The sequence below is a fragment of the Lycium ferocissimum genome, chromosome 11 (assembly GCF_029784015.1).
Source record: "Lycium ferocissimum isolate CSIRO_LF1 chromosome 11, AGI_CSIRO_Lferr_CH_V1, whole genome shotgun sequence".
NCBI lineage: Eukaryota > Viridiplantae > Streptophyta > Magnoliopsida > Solanales > Solanaceae > Lycium > Lycium ferocissimum.
In genome coordinates this window covers 13,426,225-13,448,417 of record NC_081352.1, presented here as the reverse complement: position 1 = coordinate 13,448,417, position 22,193 = coordinate 13,426,225, and the positions used below count along the sequence as shown (strand labels likewise).

Sequence of the window (22,193 nt, the reverse complement as noted above, 5' to 3'; positions counted from 1 at the left end):
TGATGTTTTTCTCGAACTTTGTGTCGGATTTTTTGATTTTTGCTGAACTATTGGGGCCACTCAACCTAGGACCTTTCGTTTTTGGGTTGGAAAAATAACTTTTCACAACTTAGGTTAATTTCTTTGGATGAAACTCCCTTTTTGGTCTTCTTCTTTACTATAAAGATATGAAGATGCTCAAGAACATGAAGAACACTCAATTTTCAAATCAACTCGTTTTTCCTCCAAATTGCAGATCTAGATTCCCCTTGATGAGTAGAACAAAACCCAATACGAATCAAGCCTCAAGTCAACCTCAATCACAAATACCCAATTGGAGTTCTTCAAAAAGCTTGAAGGTCTTAAATGGTGATTTCTTCAAACACTTCCAAATGCTCCCAAATTCGAGATCTAGCTAGATTTGATATCAAGGAACTCAAATCTAACATCAATTTCCCACAAATCAACACACAAAACCAATTTTTCTGGTTTTCAATTTTTTTTTTCGTCCAAGGATTGAAGAATTGATAGAACAACACCTCAACCTTGCTTTGATACCAAATGATACGATTCGGCTTGTGGAAGACATGGATTCAACAAATAAATATGCAGAAACTAAAATGATAAGAAATTGGGATGAGAATAGAGGGCTAGAAGCAAGATCCAATTAGGATTGCATTTATGGGCAAACTTGGATATATGAATGTCACACCTCAACTTTTGATAGGGCATGATGGGCACCCGACCCTTACTTAGGGCCGAGCGAACCCACTGGTTCTCGTTATACTCATAATCTTACTGGACTCTTAAATCATGAAATGAGTGCATAATGAAAGCTTTTAAAAAAAACATGCTTTTCGTCTTTCTCAAATCAAGTAAAATCAGAAACATATGAAATTTGTAACATAATGCATAATGATACATCGAACTTCAGAGCGCTTACAAATCGACATGTTATATACGTGACTCGTTTCGCAAAGTCTCTAACATAAATCAAGATACCATAACATAGATACTCGACTCGGCAAAGCACTCCGGAAGGAAATGGAGCTCGCCAATCCGGTGAACATCTTCTACTAATATCCTCTACTCGTCTCGTATACACGCGTGGCATGAAACGCGCGATGTCCACAAAAGGGACGTCGGTACGAATAATGTACTTAGAGTATGCAAGGCATGAATAACAACATAATATAGATATGGAAGGTAACATGGAGTAAGAGAGATAACACCGTACATCCGGATGCCTCGCCAAGGCGGATGTCATGCATGCTTAGCCTTTAAAAAAAACGTTTTATACATATACATAGTACCATGCCCGGCCATTGAGGCTCGGTGTTATATAAAGTATCATGCCCGGCCATTGAGGCTCGGTGTTATATATAGTATCATGCCCGGCCATTAAGGCTCGGTGTTATCATCATTAGCCCGCGTCCGGGCCTCCCGCATCCGGGGCAATATCATAACATGCCCGGCATGGTGGTGTGCACATCTACGTGCCATGCCGGCCGACTATAGTGCGGCGCGGTGTGAGAAAATACATACATATATATAAAGCATGCATGAGAGCCCAATCAAAAGCCACAATTATATCGGAGTGACGTAAGGTCGGTAGGCTCCGATTATATTATGGAATAATCATCATCGCTCTATCTCGCCTTGAAGGAACAATTATTATAAGGCGAGATCAACAACAATGAATAAAAATCAAGAAAATCATGAAAATAACTTAACATTCTCATATTCACATTGAAATTATAAACTTGGGACTTTTAAACATGAAATCATCATCGTCGTCGTAATCATCATAGAAATATTCTCATCTTTAGCACCGTCATTAATATTGTAAAAAAAACATGTCCGTTGTTGTTGTCATAAAGCTTATAGAATCATAAATCTTTGACTCGAAAAATAGGGACATGTTGGAAAATATTTATGGATTATCAAGAAAGAAGTCATTCTTTGAATCATGAACTCTAACTTAAAAAGTAAGGAGGTTATGAAACATATGTAGGGAATTATAACATAGGAGTTTCTAGAAATAGGATCATCGTCATCATAAAACATGTTTATCTTTAGCATCATAAGAACTCTATAAATCATGAATCTCTAGCTTTTGAGAATAAGAATATTCTTGGAAAACATTTATGGATTCACATACAAAGGGTCATGAAACCATTATTGGGCTGAACTGAAAACAAAGGACGGCGCAGAGTTCCGCTTTCCTTCCGCATCAAGGTTCTGAGGACTTCCGCTTTTCTTCCGCGATGCGGAAGGAAAGCACGATGTCCCGTTTGCGTAGAACTGTTTTCCTTCCTTGACAACGTTCGAGGCTTAGATTTTGAATGAGAAATCAAGGATCTGGTTCTTGGCCCTTCGGGGTGACATAAGGTCGTTAACCCCCGAATAGTTTATGGAATTCATATCGAGTCTAAAGGATTAATCGATGACGATGGGTGAAATAATGTCTTAAAATCAATCAAACGACAAAACCTTAAGATTTAAAATACAAGGCATAGGAATGCAATGGAATTTGTTATGGAGCGCTCGTGTTTATGTACTAATCGTATTCATGAGAAAGGAATCATGCCTTTAAAAGAAAGGGACTAGCCTTAACATACCTGTCCAGCCTCCAGTTATCCGCACTTATTCATCCGAATTCGCGAGTCTACATTTAAGAGGATTCACACTAACGTTAGCCTCTTTATCACACATTTGTACCAAGTTTCAAACTACACTATTTTATATTACGTATTAAAATTGGGCACATTTCCCCATTTATATGCCTAGCCCGAATTCTCAATTCAACAACCAACAATAACAATAACGATACCAACAACAAAAACATCATTTCCCATATCAACGTATTCCATAGAACAGCCCATATGGTGTTCGTCCTATATTTCCATCACATAGCCATTTTATAATGATTTTACAGCTCCTTCTCCGTAAATAAACTGAAATTAATATTAATAAGGAGAAATTCATACCTTATTCTTGATAAAGCAACAATATCTTCAATATTCACTTTGAATCCAAGCCAATTCCACGCAAGACAATACTACAATCGCAACTGCACGTTACCCGGACCTCAATTAATACTTCGTCACTTGGAATTACTCAAAATCCTCACTTTTGTGATGTATTTTTACTCTCTCTTTGTTGCTGAAATTTCGGGAACATTTGGGGGAATTTTAGTGCAGAAAAATGGGGTTTTTGCCCCTTATATAGGTACCAAAGTCGGCATCAAACTTAGCATCTATAGCATTGTGGCGATCAAATCCCTTTTTGTTCATTCGCGAAATTATTTCGAGACCTAAAACTTTTATACACCGATCTCTTTATTTGCATACTTGGATATGTCCAAAACTCCATACGGCCTGTATAAGTTATTCAACATCCCAAACTCAGCGAAACTTATTTTATTTCTTTCCGATTCGTTTAACCTTCAACCTTCGCGGCACTTACTCATCACTTGTTGAACATAACATAAACACTTATAACTTCAAACATAATCCTGTCCTTTGAGCTTATGTGACTAACATATGATACATCTCAACGCACGAGAATACGGGGTGTAACAATGAAATCCAAACCCACCCAATTGAATTCAACCTAACAGAATCTATACTATTTGAAATCAAGGCAGGAGAAATTCAATTGATATCCTCAAAGGAACAACTCTTCATGAAATCAATAGAAAATGGTTCATAGCCAACAAAGGAATCCACCTAGGATGAACTATAACTATCATTAACTCTATAACTACCTAGCTAAACAAACTCGCATTCCAAATAGTATTCTCAAATCATAATTCGTCCAATCTAAGTAATAAAATTTACTAAGTAGAGTATTTATACTACTAGTGTTATATCCCGTATTTGGAACGTCGGGACGATTCGGGTTAACTATGATAAGTTAGGGTAAGACCTTTCCGGGATATGAAGTCGAGACGTTAGACCTTCGATTTTGTCGTAGGACCTAAGTGTGTATGATGTTATTGGTATGGAAACATCAAAGAAACTTTGGGACCAAAGATGGAATATGTGGAAGTTGGCCAATTATTGAAAGAAATTGAGGAAATAAAATAGGCCATGTGGCCGCCACCTTAGGAGTGGGCCATGGCCACGTGTTGGCCATTATTTGAAATAAAAGATGAATAAGGACTCATTTTATCATCATCTCAAGACATTAGAAAAATCAAGAACATTGGAGAACAAAACCCATAACCATTCGGCCAAGGAGAAAAATTTCAAGACCAAGGTTAAGCCATTCCAAAATTATTTCTCCTAAGCAAATCTACTAATTGGAGGGTGCTTGATAACGTGGAGTTGTTGTTTCAAGCGTTGGATTGTTCGTTTTCATTCTTGGCCAACTTTGGACAAGTTGAGGAGTTGTGAAGAAAGGTAAATTCTAATCTTGTTTTATGAGTTATGGAAGGTTTATGTGTGTTGTTGTATGTTGATATGGATGAAATTCATGGAAATTTGGTATTTGAAGTTTGGCCGTGTATATAGGGTTTAGCCGTGTGTGTGTATGTTGTGTTGGAAGCAATGAATTAATTTTAGTTTGCATGTTTTGATTGTTGTAATGTGAAGAAAAGAATGAAATTATCCTTATGTGTGTAGGGTTGGTGTTGGCCGAATATGGCCTTCATGTGTGCCAAGAAATGAATCAAATTTCTTAGAGTTTTGGTTGGTGTTGTTATGTGGGTTTTATGTTAGAAATAAGAGTTTAATGATTCAAGTTGGTATTGTAAATGTTATGGGCTGATTTGGAAGATTTTGTGTATGTAGTGTGATTTTTATGTTTATGGAAATGACATGGTTAGAGTATGGATTGTTGAAGTAAATCATGGTTTGGAAACGAGGAATGTGTTATGGATGTGTTCTCGGGTTAAGGGACAATTTCGGGTGGAATGGAGTATTTGTTGGGTTGTTGGAAATATTGTATGAATTATTTAAAGAGTTCTTGAATGTTGTTTGAATGGTTTTGGATTGATAATTGAATATGCGTTAGTTTGATTACATGTTGGTTTGTAAGTATGAAGTTGTAGTAAGCATAATTGGAATATTGTTGGAATGTGTGGAGAAGGATTACTAATGTTCGAATGTGTTTGAATTGATTATGAATATTGTTGGAATGATTGTTGGTGTTGTTGTGTTGTTGAATTTGGCCGAGTTGAATTCTCGGGGTTGGTCCATTTATAAAGGAAGTCTTTGCCCAAATTCCTACGAAATTATGTGTTAGTTTGGAAATTAGCTTCTAAATGCTTGGTTGACGTTGGTATTTATTGATGTTATGTAGATCTTGGAGAATTCGAGATATAGATTTGATTTGGATTAGCGTTGTGTGCGAGCGAGGTATGTAAAGCTTAACTCTTCTTTCTTTTGGCATGTCTTAGTTGTGTATAGGCTACGACACGAGCCTCGAGGGAATTCTATTCTCATAATCCGAGCATGTCCGGGGTTTGTGTTTGTCTCTTGGTAATCGTATGTTGATGTGAGAAAATATTGGCTTTAATGTTTTTGGAAAAAATTGATTTTTAAAGTTGCATAAAAATTGGGTTTTCAAAAGAGTTTTATTCTTAAACGATGTTGAAACTACGAACTGCCGTAACTTTCGACTAAGGGCTCGGATTGCCTCGATATCGTTGTGGGAGGTTGTATAGCGTGTGATGAGTATGTTTTTCATAGGCGGGCCCGGCTCGGGTCGACACTCGTCCGTGGGTCCCGCGACCTTCCTTTGTACTTTTCTGATGATGTTTGAGAGAGTTTGGTATGACGATTTTCCCGATTCCCAAGTATGGTCATTTTACTTACTTTTTGAACTTATGATAACGATTTTATGCATATGGTTACTCACGACTCTGCTCGTGCGTTTTGTTGGTACATCGTTCGCCGGTTCCCGGGCCGGTTATGTTGTCGTGCGCACTATGATGTATTCCGGAGTTATGCTGTGTTACGGTTCCCGAGACCTCGCCGTAGGGCCGGTTCCGTTTATGGAGTTATCTTTGTGATATGGCTTATGATGTGTTGTGATGATGTGTTGCGTTCGGGGTTGTACGGAGATTTGAAACCTTACGGTGTTATCTTGTGTTATGGCGCCATCGACGCGGGCGACCATATTTTACGTCGTGCCCTTTTGCATGCTTTCTATTTTGAAAATAAACGTTTGGCATTTTGGAAATGTATTTACTCTCGGTACTTCTTTTCGAGTGTGACTCGATTATTTATCGTATTTTACGCTTTGCATACTCGGTACATATTTCGTGCGACCCCCTTTCTTCGGGGCCGCGTTTCATGCCGCAAGTACGGACGACTTGGCGACCCGCCGGTTTAGGAGACCTATCTGTTTGTGTTGGAGTGCTCCTTTTATCCGGAGCCTATATCTTGGTATATACTCGTTCGTTGCATATATGTGTGTGTGTTTAGGGGTACGGCGGGGCCCTGTCCCGTCATATGATTCTGTTGGTTTGTTTAGAGGCCTGTAGACGTATATGTGGGTTATGTGCCTATCCGATACAGATGGGTTTGTATATTATATGTTTTGGGCCAGTGCGCCATCGGACGATACATCGGCTTTCGATATAAGTATATATATGTGTTTGAGTTTGAGATGTGTTTGAAGCAGCGTTTGATATTCATATGTGCATAAGCTAGCTGTGTGTGATTCGGGTTTGACGAATGTGTTTGGGTGCCCAACTCGGGCACTAGTCACGGCCTACGGGGTTGGGTCGTGACAACTAGGCTAAAGAAGACTAGACTAACTATTACAAAAATACCCTTAATGAAGTAAGGGCCTTTTTTGGTAGTCTTCTTTAGGGATAATGGCTTGAATTACGAAAATAGCCTCTTGCATAGCTAGCCACCATCGTGTCCCACCATCTTATCTTCGCTCCACACGACCAAGCATTCATCCATACGTCATATGCTCGATTTGACTCATGTGTGCCCCTCGGGATCGTATCACCCTTAAACAAATCAATAAAATAGGAATTTTTGTGTTCTCTTTCACACAAGCCATTGTTGTTGACGTTCCCATCCCACCAAGCAGCGTTCGACTACTGTCGCTACTCTGCCGAAAGATCTTCGGAGCTTCTCTCTCATAGTTTTTTCCCTTCGTTGTACCTATCTCATCTGCCAACTTTGTATGTTTTCTTATTTTCACTAAAATATTTTTGGTCGGAGTGCTCTCCTATAGCTTCCTTAATATCTTCTCCCCACGTACACTTGTATTGTCATCTTATGTGATGCATATGCAATGTATGCATTTGACATATGCATGATATACATTGATATACACTGGCATACACAAGACAAACATGTACATACACACCATATACAATGATATAAAGACCTATATATATGTCGTCGTTTTGTACTAGTTGTGTGTATGTTATTAATATGTATGGTATAATATATAGGATATACAGTAACATACACCAAATACACACTAAATATACATTAGACATACACCAGAATTAATTTAATTGTACCTTACATTAAATCAAAAGATATATTATGTTATGCCCCGTACTTTTATCCGAAAAGTTTCGTCGTGAGTTAGTTGACAAAGATTTAAAAGGCAAGGTTGTCGTCAAGGTCATAAGGAATTATATATGCTCATTCTTCATACATGAGAGGTTGGTATCATGTTTAGTAAGTATCGGGAAGGTTGGATGTTAAGCAAATCGAAGAAATTAAGTTTGTTGAAACTTTGGAAAAATTTGGCAGAATTCCGGACATAAATTTTGGGTCAACTTTAGAGAGGCATATCTCCTAGAATATGAGGAGTTACGGAATCCATAACCTAAGCATTCATAAGTTCAACGAGTTTACTTTCCAATGCAACTAGCAAATCTGCATTTGCACATCGAAGTGGGAGATATGGGCCGTCAAAGTGTCGACGATCCGTCGATGCACATCGACAACCCGTCAATTTTCAGGCAGTGCAGCTGCTATATCTATGCATCTAGTTAGTGATTTTTCTCATTTTAACTCACACCAACAGACCCTAAACTCTCCCTAATACTCCCCAATCCTCTCCTAACCTTTCTTGATCATCCAAGTAAGATCCGAGCCCTGAAAATCTGAGCTAGTGAAGAGAAAGTTGTTTTTAGGGTTTTATTGAAGTTGTTCAGCTTAGGAGTTGGATTTGGAGTTTGGTTCTTGGAATTTCAGCCCCTTTAAGGTATGTATACTATTCTTATCTTTTCTATTAAGTTGATTATCAAGATTTTTAGTGATTTAAAGTGAAGGAAATATAACTATGGAAGCGATGAGTTAATTGAGTCAAATTAAGATTAGGGGCTGTTTTGGGAGATGTTTTTGCATGAATTTGATTATATTTTGATATGAAAGTATCGACATAAGTTGTTTGTGAAGGAAATCCTTAGTTTAAAGTAAAGGAAAATCATGATATAAAGGACCTAAACTAGTTTGTTGATGTGGCTGCCTTAAAGGCTGTTTCGATTGGAGTTTTAAAGAGATTTCTACTTATTTATGTTGCTGTATATTGTTACTGTTGTTGTTGATGATGTTTTGTATGTTGTGCACCATTTGGGAGTTGGATTGTAGTAAGAATTATAGGGGAAATGCTGCCCGAATTTCGTTAAGTTTCATACGTACTAGAAATGGGTAGTAAAAGATGTATATGGCCTAATTATAATTCGTGTTATCCTGGTTGTAGTGTTACAAGCTCGGGAAGTAAGCATCGGACATTAAGTAGCCTCCAAGGTATTTTAAGGCTATCATTTCTTTCTTTTTGGCATGATCTTATGATATGAATCAACAAGCGAGTAAACAAGCTTTCATATTACTCTACTCTTAGAAGCACTAGGAGTACTTCAGTCTTTGATGTTCCTATACCCCGGTTATGATTGTTCCTTCTGTTCATGGGTCATGAGATTTCTCATATTGATGATGTTAGCTCAAAAGATGTCTATCGGAGGTAGTACGACCTTATATCACTCCGAGGGTTCTAGTTGTTCATGGTATTTGTACATTGCATTGCATTCATTATACGTATGTATATTGATCCTTGACCAGAAGGCGTTATATACGCGTATATTATATGTATATGAGGTATGGGGAAAGGGATAGGCGTTATATACGCATTACCACCTGATCAGCTGGTGCACAGTGATGATGATAATATATGAATCGGGTCGTACGTTTCTCGCCACTATTATATGATATATGGATCGGGCTGTACGTTCCTCGCCACTATTATATATATAGATCGGGCTGTACGTTCCTCAAAGACTATTAGATGATATATAGATTGGGCTATACGTTCCACAACACTATAAGCTACATTATGACCTATGCATATCATACACCCTCAGAGGCATCTTCAGTTGAGCAGAGTTATACAGATGTATTCAGACAATCAGTTTAGCTTATGAGTTCAGATCCCCTTCATGATTCTTATGTATATGTTACTCTTATGCCTTATATACTCGGTACATTATCCGTACTGACTCCCCTATTGCTCGGGGGGGGGGGGGGGGGAGGGGGGCTGCGTTTCGTGTGTGCGGTCCACGAGATACGGAGTTGGTGATCCATTTATTAGGATGTCAGCTCAGCGGATGTATTTGATGCACTCCATTTGTTCTGGAGATGCCAGGAGTCAGCATGGTCTTATGTATATATAGATATGTACATGCATATGTTTATGGGTATGGCGGGGCCCTGTCCCGGCCACGTTATGTTATGTTTCCAGTAGAGGCTTGTAGACAGTTATGTACAGTCAGATGGTGTCCATACTTGAAATTGCATTTGTCATCACGGTCGATTATGATAGCCTTACCAGCTCATATAGCATGTTCAGTATTTTCATACAGATGAGTCTTTCAGAGCAGTTGATATATGCATGTTCCCTATGAGATATTGTGAGTCACATGATGGCCCTATCAGCCCACCTATGTTCATATTCATGTCAGATGTATGTCAGGTGGTACTTGACTAGTACGGATAAGTGCCCGTCATGACCCTCCAATTTAGGTCGTGACATATTATATGCGCGTGTACATAAATTTCTCTCTATTTTCATAGTATTAATTTATTTAATCATAGTAATAAATTGATAAAGTTCAATGTAGATATCGTATGTGAGTAACTATTTACCTAGGCAATAACAAGGTGTAATCCTCTTTCTTCAAATTGAATTATGAATTTCTTTTACTTATCCCGAGGAGTTTGGTGATTACTTATTAGGCGTTTGGCCAAGAAAACCCAATATTTTTCACTTTATTTGGAATGTTGAAGTTGGAGTTGAAGATAGAGTTGTGTTTGGTTATAGTTTTTGTAAAGAATATTTGATTGTTTGAATGTATTGAAAGTGAAAAAAGTGAAAACAAGGTTTTCACGACCAAATGTTGATTTCCAAATAAATTAAAATAATTTTTTGAAAAAAAGTGAAACATTCTCGTGGCCATTTCAAATATTTTGTAAAACCCATTTTATCTTTCTTAGTGCAACTTCATTTATCATATGTAGATGATCAAGCTTTCTAGATAAAGGATGATTTACTATTAATTAGTATAATCTTCTTAATATGTCTAGTCAAGAATGCGAGACTCCTTTACAATTGGAGGAAAGAAGAGTAAGTAAACTGATTTCTTTCACTTAATTGGTTAATTATTTAGGAGTAATCTTTGTTCCTCTCATGTTTTGTGTTCGTCAACAACGAATCGAAGTTCTCTATACGTTTTCATTACTGTTACAAGCTTGACGATATAAGACTATGAGCCTGTTTGGATGGACTTAAAAAAAGCAGTTTATAAGCCAAAAAAAAAAAAAAAAAAAGTTGGAGTAGCCCAATTTTTTTTTTTTTTTTTTTTGCTTATAAGCTGTTTTCAACTTATAAACTGTTTTAGATAAGCTAAGCCAAACGGGCTCAATTATTTTTTTGAGCTTATTTTAGCACAAAATGGCTTATAAGCTGGCCAGCCAAACACTCAAAAAAGTTGAAAATAGCTTATAAGCAACTTATAAGCCAATCCAAACGGGCTCTATATCACATGAATCTTTTTGTCTCAAGTTACCACTTTATCTATGAAAAACATATGCAATGTGTAACATCTGTCGCTCAAATTTTGTGTATGAAAAAGGTATGCAATGTGTATATCTCGATCAAGGCTTAAACATTAAGCTCAAAAATTTATGTAGCTCAAGACTTAGAATTTCATTTACATTTTTCGTATATAAAGTTCATATTAGGTTTTTGGAAAATTAATACAACTATAACAATATTGTAACAACTTTCATACAATATTCAAGGCTTAAAGTTTTCACTCACAATTTTGTGTATGAAAACTATATTAAAAATTTCGCTCACACATACACATTTCATACCCAAAAATTTGAGGTAATTTTTTAAGCCTTTGAGCAAAAAAATTATTTTTTAAAAAAAGTTTTAATTTTTTTAAAAATCATTTTAATTTAAAAAAATATATTTTAAAAAAAATTATTTTCTGAAAAAAATGAAAATATATGAAAATCCATCGTGTTTCGTAAAATATCTTTATGTTTTGTAAATAAGGAAAACTATCTATATATTTTGTAATAAAGAGTCTTAAGTAGGTATCCTATGTCATTTTCCCTTTACCTATCTGATATGAATTTAGAATGGTCGTCAAATTGGTACAAATAAAATGAGTACAATATATATATAATTTATTCTTTCTTAAGATATTTATTCATCACAATTAATTTTGTGGACAGATTATGATTCGTATTTATTAGTTTAAAAATTCTCAAATTTCTGGTGGTACCTCATTCTCGTGCAGTCCTAATTTGATTGGCTCATATAGCTCCTTTTTTATATTCTGATATGGCAGGTGACCCACGTGGATTATCTACTCATATGGTAAAGGTGGCACACGGCCTACTATTTTAGTTTTTTAATAATATTTGTTTTTCTGATTCTAGGAAAAAATATTAAATATCAATACATACACCAAAAGATAATGATTTAGCAAAACCAATCAAACAAAAAGCAGTTATGAAATAAAAGGCATGAGAGCGATCTGAAAAGAGTTCAACAATAATTGAATGTCATCTAAATAATTGGATAGGCTATAATATTGAGGACCAATTATTATATAAACATGAATTTTATATATTTAGAGAACTTGTCAATGTGATGGCTTACGTGAATAACGGTTTGAGTAGAGACTAGAGTTCTATTTATGACTGATTTTTGACTTTTGCTTCACACGATACTCTTTCTAAATCAATTGTATTTAAGCTATTTGTTGACCTTGTGCTTGTGCAATCCAAGAAATATATATAAAAAATTGATTATGTTTTATTAGTAAATTAAATAGATAGCTATTTCGTTATTCGTTTATTCTCTCTTGGACAAAACATCAAATTTAATCCCACATCTTAATAAAATAGAATAAGCTAAGGTTGTATGTATGTGCGAGTTTACAGCATTTCTTTTGGATCCATGGCTTTCTTACATGATTTATGAAAATGCACTCTCTATAAACTAACAAAAACTAAAATTATTTATTAGTTTGGTCATGTATTCATTAGTTATATACGTTGCTATGAAAAGAAATTGTTCAATAAGTAGTAGTAAGTCATTATTTATTTCCATGTTTGTAAATGTAGAAACGGCACCCGATAGTCAATTTCCACCCTACTATTTAAGTTATGTTTACCTTTAAAGTTATTTGACTGAGAGTAAATATTGACAAACTTCGGACAAAAAATTATCTTGCCTCCACTTCTTCTTCTCCTTCTCCTTCTCCTTACTGTTCTACTTCTTCCTTGCATTAATGTATTTATTGGTTATATTATATACATGACCCATACCCCAAAATTAGCAGGCCCCACATGAAAAAATTGAATCAAATTTCCATCCATTGTGCTTAATAATATAGTGATTTTTTTTCGGATGAAGGATTATTTTATTATACCCTTGTCAGACCATATTAAGTCATACACGATTTATCGCTAACTTTTTGAGTTCAAACGTTATTGGTAATTTGCTGCATAGTTCTTTTTCTTCGGTGTTGTTACTATTTGGAGCTAAGATCATGTTTCGAACACTATTTGAGCAAAGAAAGTTAAAGAACCATTTGAAAATCACTATAATTGCAAGTTTGAAGAAGGGGTTATTAAATTTTCGAATTTGAATAATGAGCTCAAATTATATGGGTGTTGTTAGAAAACTTGAAAACATCGGTAAGGATGAAGCCGTCTAGTTCAAATTTATGATAAACTATTTTAGATATACATGTCTAAAACTTTAGATAGGTAGTTCGAACTTCATTAGTGTATGTCTAAAGTTTGATTATGGCAAGCCAATCAGTCGTATATCTAAATTCTAATATTTGAGGTTCGCTTGCACAAATAATATGCCAAACTTAGGAACAACTTCGGACGTAAAATTTGCAACTTCAGTGGGTATATTTGAAGTTGAGTCTAGAATTGTTAGACTTACAAAGTTTATAAACTTAAGTCATGCTTTAAATAAGGATTGCAAAATTGGTTCTCTATGCATTAGCATTCTTTTAACTAACCCGACAAACTAGTAAAAGTTCATTACATTTAAAATATTTTTGTCCTATTTCCCTCTTTTTCTGGGTGTCATGTCGTCATAGTTAATTCCTAAAATTAAGGCCATGCCTAACACGTCAATCTGACATCAACATTCGCAGTTCTTACGTCAGCAAATAAAAATAATAACGTTTGTATATTTTAGTTTTCTTTCTTTGTCAGAATTTTGTAAGTGTCTATCCATAAGAGACAAAATAGGGGAAAAGAAAAATAAGATAAATTATTATTTTGGTCATGTTTATGATCCAACCTATAGAGCCAGAGTCAAATTGTGACGAGTCTAAGTGGATGTGATAAAAAAGATGATGAAATAACTTTTGGTGACCCTTATGAGAGGGAAAAGAAAAATGGAAAGAGGACAGGAATAGTAATAATTAATAAATCAAAAAAGAAAGAAGAAGAAAAAGAAATGGGTCAAATATGGAGTAGTATTATTTAGACTATCTTGGTGGTAGGCGTTAGCAAAGAAGACTTGACTTCAGTAGACTAATTAGGGTTTGAATCTTTTTTCTCTGTTGAACAAATTAAGGGAAGTTTCTCTAAATGGAAACTATTCAAGAACGTTGATAACTAGCTAAGAACCATGAATATATATTGACACACATAGTCTGGATTATTGGGTGATTCAAAATTTATTTGGTCCAATTTTCTTATAGGAGACAATGTTTATTAATCGAGGAGATGTACTCATTTTTTGTAGGACACATCTATTCAGTATTCACGAAAAGATCTATAGCATTATGATTCAATTTTTATAAGTACCTATATCCTTCCTAGTAGAATATTTCATCTTGAGTTTCCATTCATCTTGTCACTCTTCTTGGAAGTCCATTACATTGATTCACTCTTAAATCTACTTGATTGCATATAGAAGATTTCCTACTGATGTCTTGTATAGTATCTTGTAAGTAAGACTTCACTGTGTTATTTGCGCTTGGACAACAACGAAAATCTTCGGTGGACAATGCCTTCTAAAACAGGCCCTGAACCAATTTTCAGATTCAAAAATATATCTTATCTTTCATTATTACTTGTCGCATCTTGTGTGTTATTAAGTTGTACTGTACCTCCAGTTATTACTTCCATTCCTAATATTTTCCAATAAGAGAGATATATTTTAGGTTAGAAGTGTCATAAATCTTATTAAAAATAATGCAATTCACACACTTTGACATTATATCAGAATAGCTAGATAGAATTTCTAAGTTTGAAAATATTTTCACATTGTTGCCCCTCACATGCGACAAGATGAATTAGACAGATACTAAGTAATACATGAGAGAGTATTAATGGCTTCCAGTAACGCAAAGGGAAGAACGTCAATATCATTTTAAAACAATGTGCAATTAAGAGAGTGGGGTTACCATTCACGTGAACTATCTAAGAAACATCCTTTACAAAGTATAGAGCAGCAATATGGTTAGTCCAATAAGAAATTAACCAATAAATCAAAACAAAGCCAACTTGTCAAAAAGTTAAATAAATTAAAGCTGCATGACCTTTTGTTCCATTTCACATTATGTGCATATACTTCATAGACCAGACGACCAACCCTGTAATTACTCCAACATAAAAACAAACCAATTATTTTACAAAGGCGACTCTTTTTTGAAAGTGGTATTATCCCTTTTCCATTCAATTTCTTTTTTACTGATTTTTAAAACCATTTCCTCACAGAATCAGTCCTAGATCCGCTTGTGCCTGCCGCAGAGCTAAAGCGTCGGCTGTGGGTTTGACCAAACATAGTAGCTTTAGTTCAAGCTCTCTATTTTATATTAAAAAGTTCATTAAACATGTATTAGTTATTATTTTAGAACCCAGTAACTTAAAAGCATTTAAATCCATAATTCATAAGCTTCAAGTTCTGGCTCCGCCTCTGTATATAGACTGTAGAGCCAGCTGAAGAAAGGAATATGCAACCTGTTGTTGACAAAACAGATGGAAATGTCAGTGTTTAGCACTTAAAAAGGGTCAATCAGTCAAGGGAAAATGATAGTCCAAATTTTCATTCTATATACGGTCGATCTGAAAGAATTTCTACACTATCAGTTCACCAAAAAGATAACTACAAATAACTGTCCCATAATAAGTGAAACTAGTTACCTGAAAATAAGACATGTAACCTGCTACAATAGGTAAATTTCACTGGCAGAGTAAAAATTCGTTACATGGTTATGGTATAGATCTTAAATCCATTTTTATTATGTGCAGTGAGAAAAGAAGTCATCACAAATCTCGCTAACGCACTTAATATTAATTCTCCAGCAGATGGAAGTTTTCCTTACCTGACACTTCAGATGTTGTATCTACATTATATTCTGGCTCATCCCCAATTCCCCATAATTTGCTGCCAGCCATGACCTTAAAATTCCACTGGAAAGATGTATTCAGCTGAACGAAATATATGACGATGAATGAGGCAACCTAAACTGTTGCCGAGTTGCATAGTTAGATGTATAGTCAAAACCTCTCTATAGCAAAGATTGTTTGTCCCGATACTTTTTGGCTGCTATAGCGAAATGCTATTATAGAGAACATATAATATAACATAACATGAAAGATCGGTTCCATAGAAAACATGGCAGTTATAGTAAGATGTTGTTATAGAGGATGACTGTTATTGAGAGGTCTGACTGTGTAAGCACTGATAGCGTTAAAATGTAAGAAAAGAAGTAATGTAAGAGATGATGGACAGAGGTCTGACTGTATAAGCACTGATAGCGTTAAAATGTAAGAAAAGAAGTAATGTAAGGAATGATGGACAACAGATTAAAAAGAAAGCGGCAACAAGTTCTTATTACAGTAGTGCATCTCCGAGCTAGGAGAGTTACAGTGGTGTGTTAAAGCGGCCAATAAAAGATAAAAACTAAATAGGTTCAGCAATGTGTTTTACAGCAAAGAGAACTTATAACAACGAGAGACTCAGAGAGATTCAAGTAAGCAAATTTCTAGTGTCCCTCAATCTGCATGCTGAAGGATCCCCCTTATACAGTGGATTGACATGCCCAAATGACCCGACCAAAATGGAGGCGATGGCAGAGAGTTGGGCAGAGCCATGTCCTTGGATTTTAGGGAGTTTGTTACTGATATCTCAGGCCAAATGACCATTGAGGGTTGATCTGGTCTTGACAGTGTCAAAAGGCGTCTGTGATGGAACATCATGCCATCCCATAATGGAACGCCATGCCATCCAATCGGGCATGTTTGGGTTGGACTTGGTGCCGGATACTGCTGGACCTGGCCTGCGCTAGGGGTTGGCCATTAGAATCTGCAAATAAAGATTCATCCTAGAAAAAGAATCTCCTCCCTTACAAAGTTGTACAATTTTCTCATAGCTGAAAAACAACAACTCCTTAGCCAAGATCAGTTCAAGGTGACTAATTAAGACCATTGCAACATGTTCACCACACAATTCTTGAGAGGGCAATGTTAAGACTTTAAGAAGATCAACCGGTCAACATTTACAATATAAAGGATCTTCAGACACCTCTATATTATCAGCAAAGCTTCTTCATCAAGACTATATACCATTTTGTTAGACTGACCTCTCCTGATTTGATTCCAAACCGATTGCTCTCACATGCCGAAAGAAAATTCAAGATTAACCATGAAGACCAGTCCTAATTTCCAGTTCTCCTCAAGAAGTGTGATTGGTGAAGTGCAAATGATTTAGTCATTCTTGTCAATGTATAAAGGACAGAGAAACATATATCAACAACAGCGAGGCCAACAACTGAAACATGAACACCAACTTTTCTCTGCTGCTTTAGGCTGTGATTCCGATTGCTTTTGTTGTGGTGGATTTTCAGGTTGGAACTCTCGTTGAGGTTGAGATTGAGGTTGTGGTTGAGGTTTCTCTACTTTCTCGGAGGCACCTTTCAGCGATTTGCTTTTCGCACCATCATTTACTAGTCTGGAATGAAGAAAAACTAATCATGTAGAGTTCAAACGTATTTCATGCATGGGATAGACTTCTGGCGACCAGATTTCACAAAAGAAATGTTTTCTAGCAAGGAGAGAGAGAGAGAGAGAGAGAGTAAAGAATGATAAACATTGCAAGAAGAGAAGTTATTCTCATTTAGGAGATCACTAAAATGACTAAGTCTAGATCCAAAAACGAATAAAAGGTTAAATCCATTTCTCAGAAGATTTTTGAACTTTCTTGGAGAGATGCTTGGAGCTAATGTACATATTTCTCGAATTGTTAACAAACATTAGGAGGGTCACTACATCAAAAGCCAACAAACATGCTGAACCCAATCTGTCAAATGAAACATTTTTAAAACATCACAAGGCAGAATTCTAAAACTGATAAAATAATTTGGAGAACAAAGGACAAAAGTGTTAGTCAGATATTAATTAAAGCTAAAAAGTGTTGTCTGAAACTCTGCTATTGTCCAGACTTACCAATGTCTAATTAGCAAAGCTAGTTAAGATAACAATTACTCTTTCTAATACATAAATTTAAAATATACTTAGCGTTCTCTAAGAGGAGTGATACCTACAGATAAAATACCAAAAACCTATGAATCATGTAGTCTAAAGTTATTCACTGAAAGTAGGACGGCTTTAGATCCTCAGAAGGATAAATCTTATATTTATCTTTAACAAGCAATGCACAAAATTGATAAAATGGATAACGTTAGACCGCAACTTGGTATCGAAATGTCTCGCAAAAAAAGAAAAAAAAATAGTGCGTGGTGCGACCTTGATGAGAGGAAAATTAGTGATTTAGCGCATACAGTTGAATAAGAGAAACAACAGCAGATTCAAAAGGTAAGCAGAAAAGCTGCAGTTCACTTTTTTGCACATCTGAATTGTAAAACAGAGAATAACTGAAAGTTCTATGTTTCTTGATGTCATATGCGTCCCTTTTACGTGATAAAATAAGTTGATGCTTTAACCTTTTATCCCAGATGTTATTTTGACAAATATTCTCATACTTTTGTAGGACAAAGTTGTTAATGTATCCAAACAAATTTATGTGTAATCCTGAAAGGAGAGCTTACACTGGGAAAGCAAAGGAACTGCTGCTATTTCCACTCGCCTCGGAGTGGCAAGGTGAAGAAGTATGAACAGGTGAAGATATACGAGTCGCCTCAGTTGGAGGAACAACTTTATCATCAGGTCTGTTGGAGGTGGTAGCAGCGGGCTCTTCAATGACATTAGTTGTCTTTTCTTTGATATTATTCACAGTTTTTTCCTCCGAGACCACTTTGGGGTTCTCGACATTCTTCTCTTGTATACCGGTACCTTCCGAAGCTGTTGCATTTTTTCCCTCGTTATCTCTGCTTACTTCGATGAGAGGGGGAAGGGGGGAAGATAAGTTCTTACTGTCATTGGATTTAACTTCAGATGCATAATATGGATTGTTAAGTTCTCCTGATTTAGGTACCAAGTAAGAATAATCTGTAGAGAAGCTATTGGCTCCCATCTGAATGCTAAACAATGACTCGTTTGATGCAGTACTCCATTCCGCTCCGGTAGGCTTGCTTGAAAAAATGGATTTTGGAATACGATTAGGATCATAACCTGGAGGATGATCTATCATAGTATGTGACGGAGGGGATTTCATTGGCTCAAGATTCTGAGGAAAAGGATCGGGAAATAACGGACTATTTCCTGTTTCAGCACGCGGAGAATTACTCATCATGCTCCATTGAGCTGCCTGAGAAGAAACATCCGGAAAAGACGAGGCAGCTGGACTAGGAGACAGAGAAGCATCTTGTTCGAGAGATTCCTTTGGATGAGTACTTAGTTCGAGAGAAGAATCGGATGAAGAAGAAGCTGATACATGAGAACCAGGATGCTGCCTTACAGGCTTCACATTCTCCATTCTTAATTCCCGTTGATTAACATAATTCTTCTATGCTATTGGCAAGTCAAGCAAATCTTTCTCCTGCAGAACGAGGACGATTCAACAAAACATGTACTACTTGTTAGAGAAAGAAGGAAAAAGAAAATATATCAAGACAGAAAAGGCTTGTGGATAGCAGACAACAATCTTCGGGAATTAAAAAGCAAATCAATTTCTAGAGTTATCTAAAAGTAACTGATATAGTTTTGTCTAATCTAATTCTCTTTCTCTAATTTTGAAGTATCAACAATGTTCTTATTTATAGAGCATATTTTCAAAAGGTTGGAACCTTTTCAGAGCATATGTCTTTTTATTATTACAACTATACACTAATTAAGCTATCACATTATACTAAGATGGATATGTTAAAAATACAGAGAGATTTCAGATATTATGAGCTCAGAACATACTCTTCAGGAAAGAAGTTTGGGATTAAGGAATCAGGTATTGCTTCTTATAACCAATTATATTTTCCAGTTCTTTTTGTTACATGCTTTTATCTTAAGCGCTTAGGATGAAGTGAAAAATCCAACTGTGTAACATTAAGACCAATAAACCACCAAGGCTAATGCAGATGAGAAGAAATCACTCGTCTCGATTTGAACCCTGCTCGAAGGGTTTTCACCTAATTCATTGGCTGCCAGGCCACTCGTTTGTTGTGTCGGTTCCATACTAAGCCCCATGATATCACCAATTTTGTTTCACCAAAATGGAAATGAGAAGGTGATTTTTAACATTATGGGCAAATGGAAAAACATTAATGTATTAAAGAGAAACATGCAACAAATTTATTTTCAAACCCTGAATTTGCAAAACCGAACTAGCGTTCATAAATCTTTTAAACTGAAATTATACGTAACATAAACCATCATGACGTTAGCAATTAAGCAATGTATTGAAGGCGTAATTCTTTGTGCATAATCTGGCTTGGACACCAAGGTTATAACAACAAAAAAAAAGAGCCCAATTCTTCTTGTTCATTGGTCTCATAAAAAAAAAAGTTCTGCTCACCTCCAAATCAAATGTGTATATGAGAGACAGGGAAACAACATAATATAATTGCATGCAATTTCACAGGTTTTATTTGGGCAAATATTCATACTCAAATAGGCTTTACAAGAAAAAAGAAAGTATAATTGTTCAAAATCTGAAATAAAAATTAGAGCAATTGAAAGTACCTAGATCTTTTAAGATATCTGTAGCACCTTCATTAGAATCTTAATAACTAAAGCTGTTTCATGTTTGCATGTAAATTACCAGTATAGAAGTGGTATTTCTGCAAATAAAAAGCTAGAGATTGAAAATCAACAACTTGAATAAAAAAGAAAAGTTTATAATTTTAACAAGAGGAATCAAAATGGAAAACAAAAATAGATTTAGGTAGAAAAAGGATAAAAAAGGAAAATAATTTTTTTAGGGATTTTATTTTTAGACTAAAATTTTTTGCATAAAAAAGAAGGGCTAAGCGGCAATTTCGGTAATGTCTGGCTTTGTAACCAATCATTGGCGCCATTGCTATTTACTGTTTACATGCCCCTGTTGAGGTTACTATTTAGATTTTGTGTCAGTTGTAAAATCCGAAAATCATTTCTATTTTAATTTTTGAATGAAGTTAAACGATACAAATCTTATTAATTTAATGGGAAAAGGGTCAAATTTACCCTGTACTTTGAACTAAGGGACAAATTTACTCCTAATACTTTAAACTTTTCATCCTTACCCCTACCGTTATCAAACTTTGTAAAAATACCCCCCGACCCTTAACGGATGCTGATTGGCTGCCCGGCTGAATTAGCTGACATGCCTGGGCAGCCAGTCAGCATGCCAAGTGGATTTTTTTTTAAATTATTATTTAAAAATTAAAAAAATTGATTTTTTTAAAGAAATAAAAAAATATTTTAAAAAAAACGTATTTGTATAATTCTTTTTTAAAAAGTATATTTTTTATAGGGACCTATCATCTTTTGTGAGATACTCACAATCTTTAGCCTAAAGGGACCTATCATCTTTTGTGAGATACTCACAATCTTTAGCCTAAAGGGACCTATCATCATTTTGTCTTCTCTATACCATGATTTTTATGTACAAATTTACTATGTTTTCTTCATTTTTATAGTAGAATGAATTAAAATGTAGGGAAAAAATAATGCCTAATAACTAAATATTTGATAAATAATTGAATTCCCTATGAGGAGATATTGAATTTTCGGAAGGATAAAGTATGTATATATACATATTAAGGAGAAATATTTGTGAAACGTGATGATAATTTTCTAATTACAAAACATAACATTACAAATCCTATAAAAAACATACTTTTTTAAAAAGAATTATACAAATAATTTTTTTTAATTTTTAAAAAGAACTCTAAAAAAATTATTTTTATTTTTTTAAAAAAATTATTTTTTTATTTCTTTAAAAAAAATCAGTTTTTATTTCTTTAAAAAAAAAAACCACGTGGCATGCTGATGGTCGCCTATTTGACATGGTAAGCCACCTGGCGGCCAGTCAAGATGTCATTAGTTTGTCAGCTATTTTTGCAAAGTTTGTTAACGGTAGGGATAGCGGTGAAAAATTTAAAGTATTAGGGGTAAATTTGCCCCTTAGTTCAAAGTACAGGGGTAAAATTTGACCCTTTTCCCTAATTTAATTTGGTGCAATGGGTTAAATTTTTTGCAATAGTTGAATGAATTTTTCTTTTAAAGATAGATTTCAAGAAAATGTTCGAGGAGTCCCTCATAGATTTGTTATTTACATTTTATTCTATATTTGTATATCTT

At 35.2% G+C, this 22,193-nt stretch overlaps 1 protein-coding gene across 2 annotated transcripts; it reads right to left on the bottom strand.

Moving 5' to 3' along the window:
* Window positions 1–16,265: 16,265 nt before the first annotated feature.
* Window positions 16,266–20,874, bottom strand: LOC132037328 (uncharacterized). Of its 2 annotated transcripts, none has more exons than XM_059427825.1 (3): window positions 20,592–20,871; window positions 18,566–19,455; window positions 16,266–17,469 (listed from the first exon to the last, which is right to left on the bottom strand). In XM_059427825.1, exons 2-3 carry the CDS (start codon window positions 19,390–19,392, stop codon window positions 17,268–17,270), a joined length of 1,029 nt encoding a protein of 342 aa, XP_059283808.1. In that variant the 5' UTR covers window positions 19,393–19,455; window positions 20,592–20,871; the 3' UTR covers window positions 16,266–17,267. The 2 variants fall into 2 exon arrangements, with proteins under 2 accessions (XP_059283808.1, XP_059283809.1); XM_059427826.1 differs by lacking the exon at window positions 16,266–17,469 and adding an exon at window positions 17,480–17,817 and having other exon boundaries at window positions 20,592–20,874.
* Window positions 20,875–22,193: the final 1,319 nt, after the last annotated feature.

Bases quoted from the DNA above. Each gene is read 5' to 3' on its own strand.
- LOC132037328 (XM_059427825.1), bottom strand. From the start codon at position 19,392: ATGGAGAATGTGAAGCCTGTAAGGCAGCATCCTGGTTCTCATGTATCA. The intron at 17,470-18,565 runs GTAAGCTCTCCT...TCTTCATTCCAG, and splicing joins AGTTCCTTTGCTTTCCCAGT to ACTAGTAAATGATGGTGCGA.